At 41.9% G+C, this 12,185-nt stretch overlaps 1 protein-coding gene across 1 annotated transcript in view; it reads left to right on the top strand.

Moving 5' to 3' along the window:
* LOC128453809 (collagen alpha-1(XIX) chain) overlaps positions 1–12,185 on the top strand; it is a 97,782-nt gene that overhangs the window by 19,059 nt on the left and 66,538 nt on the right. The window contains exons 11-13 of the mRNA XM_053436898.1: positions 661–705; positions 8,729–8,782; positions 10,880–10,915. Of these exons, the coding sequence (XP_053292873.1) occupies positions 661–705; positions 8,729–8,782; positions 10,880–10,915 (135 nt within the window). The remainder of the gene's footprint in view (positions 1–660; positions 706–8,728; positions 8,783–10,879; positions 10,916–12,185) is intronic.

The following is a 12,185-nucleotide window of genomic DNA, read 5'->3' as shown; positions in this document are numbered from 1 at the left end:
TTTTAAGAAGATGATATTAATGCAACTAAATAGGTCTTAATTTGCATTGAGGATACATTTTTCCCCTCAAAATATTGTAAATCCTTTATATTTATTTGAGTTGATATATAAGAGTTATGCAAACTTTTGATGTAAACATGTGTGAATGATTCAATTTGTTATCTGTTATGATTAGTAATCTAATCATCCTTAGCTGCTTTCAGACATGCACTAAAATAAGGACATTTTCCCGGACATTTTCCTGACATTTTCGAGAGTATGTGAAAAGCAAATGTCCGCCTCAGATGCTCTGGACATCTTCCGTTTCTTAAAGCCTCCTCGTGAAATGTCTTGGAAAATTGCTCTAGTGAGCTCATGTGAGAATAGGGCAAAAATGTACAGTAAGTGAGTGGATCTGTTGTTGATGATTCAACACGGGATGGAAACAAAACATGATGAAAACAAATATGGATGAAAAAAGGTGGCATACATGATGTTTCCTTATACTCTTGCCTTGGAATTTATGCATTGCCTGAGTGATTCTAAAATTGCTTAACAGGAAAGCAGAGATAAAGTTCCAAATTGTTAAACGCCATGGGGTGTTAAAGAGGGAGAAGAATCAAGAGGGAACTTCTCAAGGGTCCTCACTTTGCTTTTTAACTTTCAATCTTGTCATTGCAGGGAGAATCTGGATCAGAAGGGCAAAAGGGAATCGATGGGGAGAAGGTAAGTACTACTCTCTCCAGCAGACATATATTCCATACATACCACATCAGCCAGATCTAGTTTCGTCAGGGAATCAATTCTTATAGGCTTTTCATTTTCTGTGTGATGCCCTGGGGGTAGGAGTGAAGCATTTTTTCCCCCTGTGTGGCTGTTTCCAGGTGCCTGTCATATCTGGAGTAGATCTAAGTGTGTTCTAGGCCGCAGTGTCCTTCTGCAGTGAAATTAATTGATATGTACGCTACCATAGACCCGGCATACTAATGGACTAAACTCATTTTTTAAATTACTGTAAGTCCCTTCTCTGTCATTTCAGGTTAAACTTTATTGCATGCTCTTAAATCCGCTGCAGTGATGAAACTAATAAATGCAAACTACAGTCAACCACAACAAAGGCACCAGCAAATTATATGACAACTTTTTCGTGAAACAAAATCCCCCCGAGTGACGTCAATTATATATCTTAGGCAAACGTTGAAATTGATGATCATTTATGAAGTCGGTAAAAATGCTACATGCCTTCGGCTGCACGTCTCTCAGCTCTTCAACTCGTTAATAATTCTCTCTATCGCTCCGCTTACACTTTGACAAGCTCTGTCAGAGACGGCCAGGGACCACCGAGTCTGTTTTCACTCTAACACAATGAGAAGTGTTCTACAGGTCAGTCGGCGACATTCACGTTTATAGGGCTGGCCCCGCTGTTGCAGTGCAGCCAACAATTCTTAATCAACCTTAATGCATATCTAAAAATATGGGCCAGCAGTTTTAGGGGATTGAGCCTTGACAGTCCTTGAAAAGACCTTGAAATTTGATGTTTAAGATGAGTGTGGGAACTCTGGTTAGAACTTAATTAAGATTCCTCTGGGATGTTGTTTCAGCCACCAGCAATTGTGCACATTCCTTAAAAAAGTATTGGCTGAGTAAAAAAGGCGTTTTATGTTGTACAGCATTTGTTTGCCCACAATGGCACAATCTCATTCGTTGGCTGTGCAGATGGTCAGTTTAAAGAGGCTCAATAAAGGGACTCCTTTTCATCGCCATCTCCCCCTTGTGTAGACAAACAGCTGCCACAGGAAGCCGCCTCCCTGCAGGCTGCGGACCTGCACTCTTCCCCAAACAGTAGAAAAAACCAGGAGCAAATATTAGTAGATCAAGACAAAAGGTTATTGACCGATGCTAGTCAGTGAAGAGCGTGGTTTTATTAAAAATAATCTCAAACAAGTAGCTGATAGGTGATATATCATGAGGACATTATTATATGATCTGTTGACTCAAAGCTACTGGGAGACTTTGGATAGTTGTCACAATAGAGTGAAATTAATTATTTACTAGAAATACAGTCAGTCTTTTGTTAAGCACTGTCTGATATATAAATGGAACTAGAAGGGGGGATAATGAAACCTTTAAATCGTAATAGTTTGAGTACAGTTGCCTGCAAAGCTCGAAAATAATTAATTTGACCCCTCAAACAGTTGGGATTAAATTGTGTGTTTTCCATCAGACTTGTGCGATCCACTGATGTATGAAAATGTAATTATTTTTGTTATGCTTCTGCACTGATGACAGCTTTGGCATTATGTTTTCTGATTGTACATCGTTCCGTCCGTCCCATTCTGCCATATCTCAGAAACACCTGGAGGGAATCTCTCCAAACCTGGCAAGAATGTTCACTTGCACTCAGGAATGAATTGATTCATATTATTCCTAGAAATATATATATGTATTCCAAGGGGTGAGGAGAAATGCTTTTGTCATGTTGATGGTATTTGATGATTACTGAGAATCACTTGTAGTCTGTCACTGTTACAGCACATTTCAATGGAGAGCTAACGAAAGCAGATAAACATGAAAGGAAATGCTCATTTCATAGATTGTGTACTGGGTCTTTAGTTGTTTTCCATTTCCTATCTACCCTGGAGTATCATATAAGAAATCCTAGATGATTTTAAGCATGCAGTCATCAAAGTTTAGTTTGTTATGAAGGAAAAAACATGTAAAAAATTAGTTAATTAAATTTGAAGGTTATAAACTCAACCGGCATGGCTGTCTTTGTTCCATGATAAGTTGTTTTTGGCATTGAAGCGTCGGTTGATGACATATTTACATTTGTATATGAAGGACACGATCAAGTTTAGTGGAATAGAACTCTTGAAGAGATTGAGACCACCTAACTCTGTCCACGTGTAGGAAGTAGAATGAATCAACATGATTCCTTGGCTCAGACTGTGTGCTTTTGTTCGCGAATTTGAACTGGGAATGGAGGAAGGAGTGAACAGAGGTTGTTATTTCTTCACTCACTGGTTCACCCTGAGCTCCAGTGTAATGGACATCAGAGGCACATAAAGTGGAATCAGCTGGAAGCTTGTTCAGAATGAAGAGGCTGACACTTTGTTGCTCAACGATTTACCGAGAGAAGAAACTGCTTAAAACTGCTCGAATCATCAAGTTCATGTCAATTGAGAATGAACAAGTTAGTGCATTGAGTGCAGCCATCTTTGAATGTAGGGATCTATTAGGTGCATGGACAACATGATCATTAGACCACAGTACAAATATGTGATGTCAGCATATTTTTAAAGTGCATTTACCAGCAAATATTTAGTGTTGTTTGTATAACATTGTGCTCATGGTCTTTAGGACTTTCTAGATTTGTCGGTTTTGATGTATAATGTCACCAATGATCCATCCATGCATACTGCTTAGTCTGAATGAGTTGCAGGGGGGCTTGAGTCAATCCCAGCTGACATTGGGTGAGAGGTGGTATACATTCTGGAAAACCTGGTCGGAACAATGCATCAATTTGTCGTCAATAATCAGATGTATCTTTTTTTATCAAGATGCTTCGACCAATCATATCCAGCTTGTCCCTCAAACCTGCCGAGAGATCAACACATCACAATCATATCCAACTCTGTTTGACCTGCACAACGATCTGCTCTAAAACCATGTTTTCTCAGAGCAACGGCAGGAGAAGCAGCTTATTTTATTTTCTTCTAGCTTCCCACATGGTGCAAGCTCTCGTACATGACTCTGATAGACCTCCTCCAGAGACCTATCATGCTGTGCCCCAACGAAACAAGGAAAAGTTAAGAAATCAGAGCCAGGTAGAAGCCCCACTTCTACCTGGCTTGTTTGACCATCATCACACTCATGTAATAATCTGGGACATTCAGTTATTCAGCGGGTCGGGACCTTGCATAGCCTTAATTAGCACAAACACAGCTTGTCTAGCTAAATTAACAATGAAAAAGATACTGTAGCTTGTCAGCTGACAAACCAGTTACTGATCTACTACTCTATTTATAAATAGAGCTGTAGAACTAAGGTTTAACATGTCCTGATCTGTGTTAGTAATGAAAGCAGAGCGAGGACACTGATACGTTTTCATGTGACACTAAGTAAGACGACAAGCTTCCTGAAATGTTAGACCTCTCTTAAAACAATTAGAATGATGTTATCTGTTTGTCCTTGAATGGGAAATTCCTTTTCATAAAAAAACAAAATATTCAATCTGTTTCAAGTCAAGGCATGAAATAGACAAAATTTAATTTTTGACCAAAAAGGTGTCTTTATTCACAAGTATTTCCAACATTAATTTCATCCACCTATCACAGTTTTTTACACATTATATTCTCTTTGTACCCACACTTACCCACACACCAAATCAATTAAGGTCCAATGCGGGTTCCCCTATACCCACGAAATTGAACAATGATGGGGTCCTCTCTGTAAGAAGATGTACATATGTTTATAAGCTCAGTTAGTGAATTAAATATTGCTCTGTATTTTTTTATGCTCCCATCAAAACATATCATTTAACATCCATTGCAGTAAAGTGTGGTAATTATGTTACTTGTGTGTATTTAAAGGGTGAAATAGAGTAAGTGAGGAGCCAGGTCAAGACCCAGTGTGTGGATTAGCACAAAATATTTAATTGTAAACAAATGAAAGTCTTACATGTTGTGCACATAAACTCGCCTGATGATTTGACTCAAACCTATTTACTGTGACTCCCGGACTCTATTACCCGATCCGTCCCTTCACCGCAATTAGCTCATCTTCCATTTTTAAAGCTGGTATGTTATTTAAGGCTGGAGTGGACACCGGAGAAGCCAGAATTCTATGCATGAGCATGTGATCTAGTGTCATTCTGCAGATATGCTTCCTATGGGACCAGAGGGGGTGCACGGCGTGTTATCTTGTGGGGGTAATCCAAGTTACATTTGTGGCTACATGTTCGGCTGAAGAGTGAAGCGTCTTAGAAAAAGGAGTCGAGCGACACCGGTGGAACCCGATAGCCTCGGATCTCTGACAGTGATCTCTGATATCCTCACACCAGAGCCCATTGTTGAGGTTACCTTGTGTATTTATTCAAAGAGGGTGACAGACATTCCAACAAGCTACTCCCTGATTACACTTACGCAACACTGTGCGAGGCGGCGCATCGCTGAGCAGATGGAAAAGTCACAAAAGGCATTTCCTGCCGTAACCTCCCTGGCATTTGTGGGCCGACACTCAAGATATCCATGTTACTCAGAGCTCCAGTTCCACGTAGCACTAAAGGCCTGTCATTCAGTATAACAACACTTCCCCAATAGAATGTTCTGAATACTTAGCACATCTACTATTTTAATTTAGCACCCCCTCCCGTCCCTCCCCGATAGGCCAAACCTAGATAGCAGTGATTAAATTGTGTACAGTAACTAAAACTTGCAATCATTCTACCTCCTTGTCAGACAAGGGCCCCGACCTGCAGCCGCTCTGCTTGGTAAAACGTATAAGGAAACATAATTAGCCTGCATTTGTACATCCCCGCTTCCCTGGCTCTGTTTATTTGCTTGCTTTAGTCGTCTTGGGCTGGGGAGCTGCCAGATTGTCTTGTGGCCCCGCCGCTACAGGAATGACAAGACACAGTGGTGTGTGTAATTAGCAGGCGAGTGTACACAGCTCCCCACAGTGTTCTGACCTCGTGCTGCAGGAGCGACAGCCACACAACCGGCACCGGCCTATTCCCAGCCCCTTCTCCCTCATTCATCCTCACGCCGCGGATGCAACAAAGCCCACAGCTTGCGACAAAGGCAAACAACACACCCAGCTCCTGCAGTCTGTATCTCCCTCTATGACACTATGCTCCTGAATTGGGCCTGTGGGCTTATGGCGGTCTACATTAGACAGAGGGGCAGCATCTTAACCAGGTGATTGGAGAAAAATAAAAAATTATTACTCGTTCGATGTTTCCCATCTTAGGACCGTCATGACAAATATTAGCATACATCATACTTGAATAATTTACTGTTGTTCAGCTGAGAATATTTAAAGCATAGTAGTAGATCAACATCCCAGATATTGCTACAGCCACTGTGTACTCAGTTTTTTCGATTTAAACAATCCTTTATTTTTACATTAAGATTGTCTCATTCATGTTTATAATACAAATTATATCATAACATTTGCCAAAACATAAATCTATAAGTATATGTGAAAGCATGTGTATATGGTCTTCTATATGTAATATGTCATTATTATCAATGGCATACATCATACCATCATACCAGTGACCAGTCATGATGTTTGACCACATATAGATGTTCGGACAATAAGTTCTCTCTATTCATCTCGACACTCAGACTCAGACCACAGTACGTGTCTCCAGGAACATGTTTTAAAGAAAACTGTATCAGATATATCAAACATATTCAAACTCCGATATATTTGTGTATTATGGATTACGGTGACAGATGTAGGTATCTTAAGTTATTCGAGCCAAAACTGGTTATTGTGTGCTTGTTAAAGATGTTAAACAAAATACTCACCAGCTTACACCTGTCTCTCCCAGTTGTATTATACAAGTTGAATTATGGCAGCTCCCCTATAACATTAAATATTCATGACTTATAACACAAGCCTAGATAATTACATTATTTAGTAGTTGTAACTTAAGTATGACAACTCTTGCCATTGTTATTTTAGGATGTACATCCTGTATATGGACTTTATCTGTGGGGCCTCATTTGCACCAATTTATAATAAAACTCAAACCATTTGTTGAACTTAGTTTGGTTTTAGAACAGTGGTCAGCTTCTTGCAAATCATTATAATTCATTTAAATGACTCTATAGACTGAGTCAAGCCCGACTTCAAGTGGAAAGTTAACACAAACATTTGAATAACACAGAATGCATGATGTCACAGAAGCCATCACATGCTCATATGTATTTGTCTATTTCTGCTGTGCCACGTGTCAGGCCGGCGTGTCCTTTGTGTGCGCCACAGTCTTCCAGTGAGAATCCACTGTACGTTTTGAATGATTCTGGCAATACAATGCCTCGAGAATGGGTTTGAATTGCAACCCAATTTTTCCCAATGTCCAACGTTTCACCACACGAGTGTGGGGCAGTTTTTTACATCCTCAAAAATAAATCTGAAGGTTGTAAAGTTCACTGACGCTGTTTGTAATTTTTTGCAAAAGACACATGATGAGAAAATGATATGCAGAAGTCTAGAATCCATTCATCTGCTATAGGGAAAAACAATAAATAATGCGAATGTAAATAACTTTAATGCTGCTGATACAATATATTTCATTTCATGGATCTATCTTTCTGTCTGTCTGATATATGTACACTAGGATAATGTCATTTCTTCTAACATCCCTATGACTGTGACAGAGACTTTGCAGGAGCAGAATTTGTGTGTTAATGATTGGAAATTCGAGCAGTCCCTTCCTCAATATAACGAGAGAAAACCCCACATAAAGACTGAAGACTCGCAACAACAAGGGAAGATAAAACAAGAGCCTTCTCGTCATCGTTATGAGACAAGATCTCCTCATTACGAAAGTGGTGGCCAAACTCTTGCAAGATTAATCGAACACGCTGGCGGAGTTGACAGAACCCCGAGGCTGTTGACGTCCTTGTTATCAGAGGAGCCTTGGACCCGCAGCTCGGGTTTGTAACTCACGGGCAAAATTTGCTCGAGGATCCCCTTGTGTCACATTGCCTCGGTGAAGTGGTTAAGCTGTCGATTTAAATAAAGAGTCGGGCTCTCGAGTGCAGCCACGAGACAGTGACAGTGACAATGTGCGTAGGCTGAGGGTCCATTTGAGATTACAAACTGATAAATTCATGTCACGAGCATGACGTTATAAGTGCAACTCATCGGTGAGCGTTATCATCTGGCGTTTCCCTATAGGTGGGACGCCTCCACACCAGTGCTGCTGTGGCTTGGGTTTTTGAAATGGTTCCTAACACGCGGCTTGCAGGGAACGGGCAATGGATTTGTCATGTCTCTGGTGGAGTCAGACGTAATGGGATAAGAGTAGGTAATCATCTTCCACAGATATATAATTCGCTATTAATAGCCTTTCCATCTCTAAATTTAACCGTGACAAATTATTGTATCTCTGAGTCATTTTACAAGCTCCTCTCAAACCATCCCTTTGCCCCCCCCCCCCCCCCCCCCCCTCAACCTGTTTCAAAGAGTGGCTGCTACTGGCCCAAATGTGTCATACCTAGCAGGGCTCGCTGCAAATTTAACCTGTCAATATGTGTCAAGCCTCATTCATCAGCTGGAACTCTCTATCTCAGCTGTCCTTCGTCGTTCGCGTTTCACCGCAGAGAGGCTTGACTTTGCCCCGAGCGTGCATAGTTCAGCTCCCCCCCCCAGGTCCAGTGCTGCAAGGTGTAAAAGCAATGACAGCCGCTGTCCTTGCTCAACCTAAGTGCATCGAGGGGGGGAGATGGAGGAGGGGTGTGGGGGTGAACACTGTGCAGCCAGATGATTGTGAACCTCTCGGCAGGGTCTTTGTACATCGTGTAGTGACTGATGCTCATTTTCTGCTATTTTCTCATTGACCGGTTGCGACAGGCATGAGAATCTCACACCTGCATGACGTACTTGTGTACTGAGAGTCTACTGACATACAGTAACACCCGCTGGGTTGTGATTATTTCTTAACAACTTGTAACCAGTTCCTCGCAATGAAAATAACAAATATTTAAACTATTGTATATTTTCTTGTTCCCAGGGTCTGAAAGGTGACCTGGGGCCAATTGGTCCAGTTGGTCCCAAGGGAAGCAAAGTGAGTGAGTCTGGGCTCGACAGGATTACGACACTGTCATTTTTCTTTTTCTTCATTAAAATAGATCATTTGCTTGACTTGCATGAGCTGTAATCCCAGTCTCAGTAACGTATGTGCCCATCTGTTCAAAGTGCTGCTGTGACTGCTACTCCAAACATGGCCTGATAGAGAATAGTGTTATTACTATCATGATTTATTAATCCTTCACCGCTGGTCATATACACTTCTGTCCGAACTGATACAAAGTATATGTGTGAGTGTGTGTGTGTGTGTGTGTGTCTGTGTGTGTGTCAAACAGGGTTAAAACAGGAAACTGATTTTAATGCTGTAGCCATAGACTGTATATAATGATGTACGACCTGACAACTGACCAAAAGTGAAGCCAAAGTCTCTAGATCGCTGCTTGGTGGCTGCAGTGATGGTCTGAAGTCCTGCCTCCTCCGTGTTAGTGGATGGTACATGGACCAAACGTAAAAGTCAAAGCACACGTTAAAAATGTTTTTTCTCAAAAAGGGTTTCTTTAATTAATTTCTTATCACAATTTTTCCAGTAGTTTTACCTCTAATTAGTGTTCGCTATAAAAACGCCGCCTTTATTTCTGGAATGTTTTGGCTTCATTTCTGGATATCTGGAGGAAGTTGAGACACGTTGTCTATGGAGCTGATTGATGTATTTATGTATTATGATTGCAACTGTTTGATAAATGTGTCACATACAGTAGGTTTCATCATTGTTGTTTTTATTATTAATTTATATTACATTAATAGATGTTGTTTTCCCTGGAAAGACGTTACAAAGTCATGTGAGAAACTGAACATGAGATTAAAGTGACAGAGTTCACATGAGATTTAATCCATTTGAAGCGAGAGTGACATGTTTGATGCAAAACCTCTTTCTTGTCTGCAGCTTTTTGTTTATTATAAACTGTTCGCTGACATGATAAGATTAAGTGTTGTTGCAATACCGAAAATATCGCTCTTCTCAATCTTTTCTTTTAATGCCACGGTGGGATTATTTTCCACGTATGAGATGAAATGTTTTCTCCTGTAATTAGTTGCCATATCTCTTACTCTTTTATTTCTTCTCCCTTATTGGGATTTTGTGTGTGTTGTTGTTGTTGTTGTCTTTTGGTAGAACTCACCGCGTAATTGTAGGTGCAATGCTCCGTCTGCCAGCCTTGAAGTTATAATGAGGTCTGTGTGTTTCTGTGAAGACAACAGAGAATCACAGGGTATTTTATCCGGTTTTCCGGATGGGAGGTAGGGGGAGTGGGGGGGTGGAGAGAAGGTTTGTTTGTATTGAAACTGACAAAGGGAGGCAGAGTTGGAAGCACAACGTAATGAGTCCCCTGAATATCCCGTAGCAGGCATATTTTAGCTGTGACATTCATTTAGACAAGAAAATGGATATGAAGTACAAGTAGACTTTCATTTCTTCTTTCATCTGCATCTGATAAAAAAATAAATAACTGTATTGCCAGGTGTTAGGTCCATCCATCTCAACCCGGTGCTTCGTAAAGTGCTGCGGTGAAAAGGTGAGAGGATGTTGGACAGTGATGTGTGAGTTTCATCTGAAAAGACCCCAACAAAATTAAATTAGCGAGGAAGTGAAAAGCGTGTGCGATCTTTGCTTAGACTGGCGTCAGAAGACTTCCACTTCCTCTCCTTATACGCCTTTCTGCGGCTGCCTATATCTCACAGGCACCAAACAATGTCATCATACCTGTCCATTGTTAACACTGCAGAGCTTTTACATGATCCAGCACGGCTGTGTTTATTTTAAGGCCTGTCACAGTTAATAGCAGCAGCCCACCTGCCAGTCGTCTGACGCTGTGAAAGTCATCAGACGGGCTTCATTTCACGACATACTGTAAATATCACTTAATGGCACAGAGAGCACATGTGGAAATATTACAGCTATGCATAATCACGCTTATTTTAAATGACCTTTATTTTTTTCGTTTTTAATTACACAACAAGCCTTGGGGCTGGATTTTTAAATTGTTCAGATGTTTAATTCATTGTTCCATCGCACGCAGTATGTTCAGAGAACGTTACAAAAGTTTTTGGAGTTTTCACTATTTATTATCCTTCACAGGGGGATGTGGGTACGCCTGGAGCTCCGGGGCTGCCTGTAAGTTCACTCTATTTCATTTACATCTCATTATGCCTTCTGTACATGTGAGGACATTCAGCAAGCCGAGCTAGGGGTGTGAAGTGTGACCTGAAAAAGTGCTGGACAGAGATCTTTGTAAATATCACAGCCTCTTGGCCGACCGGGTACCCGCACCCGTGTTAAAGCGCCTGGCCCACAGAGATGGAAAGGGAGGCACTCAGCTGAGGAGCCTCTGTGTCACATTTCCATCGCGTGGGAGCGGGTCAAACAAGGAGCAGATAGACAGGGCTCGGTGGCCGTCTTCGCATGGGCCCAAAAGGATAGGGATGAGCAGCCAGGCAGAGAAGAATGGAGCTGCGAGAGGTCTGGGCAGAGGGGGGGATGGAGGTTGACAGGTAGTCGCTGGCTATATCCTACACGGGTGAGACGTGTACTTATTGGGTTGGTGGCTGTCCCTGCAGACTTCTAGCATTTACAGACTCCCGGGAGAAGAGCCGCATCACGCTTTGTGTATTTCTACCTTATAATTGGACAGGCTGCAACGGTGCTGCTCCTGTGGTCCAGAGGACAGAGGCCATAAATGTACTCATCTCAGTGCACACACAAATTGAAGGTACATATGTCAGCAGTCAGCATGTACTCACAGAGGCTCGCATCGTCACCTATCAACACGTACAGCGAATGTGCGATGCCACCCGCACTCGCTTTCGGGAGTTGACCGCCACTGGAGGTTTAGGGTATACTGCGGGGTGGTTAGCTAATTATGTCCGCATCGCGAGGGGATGGGCCTGCCAGTTGGAATCAGCGCCGGAGTGATACGAGAACTGTGTCCCACTGCGTCTGCCTCGTGCTTTTTATGTCACCAAAGTGCTCATGATACCCTCCGAACACTGCCACCGTCCCTCAGCTACTCTCAAATGCAATTTTTAAGGACAAGCAAAAATCGCTCTGACTGGAAAACATGTTGAAAAGTTTCCCATCACGCCAGTAGGTTTGCCGGTGTAGCACGGACCTGCTGCAAGGGCTTTATATCCAAGGTTAAAGCACTGTGCTCACAACCAACAAGACAGTACTATTGTTAAAGAACAACAACAAATGTATTGAATTTATCAGGAAAAGAACAGCAGGGAGACTGAGATAAGTTTTATCTGATCAGTCGCTCATACGCTGCTTTCAGACATGAACTCTGCCTTTCACACATGTGCAATGCAGCAGGAGATTTTCAGAGGCAATCACAACAGCAGAAACCTGTCCAGAACATTCAGCTGACGGGTGGGACACGAGGTAA

This window comes from Pleuronectes platessa, chromosome 12 (genome assembly GCF_947347685.1).
Source record: "Pleuronectes platessa chromosome 12, fPlePla1.1, whole genome shotgun sequence".
NCBI classification, from domain to species: Eukaryota; Metazoa; Chordata; class Actinopteri; order Pleuronectiformes; family Pleuronectidae; genus Pleuronectes; species Pleuronectes platessa.
Note: the sequence above shows the minus strand (reverse complement) of the source record. Positions and strands in the feature narration are given on the sequence as shown.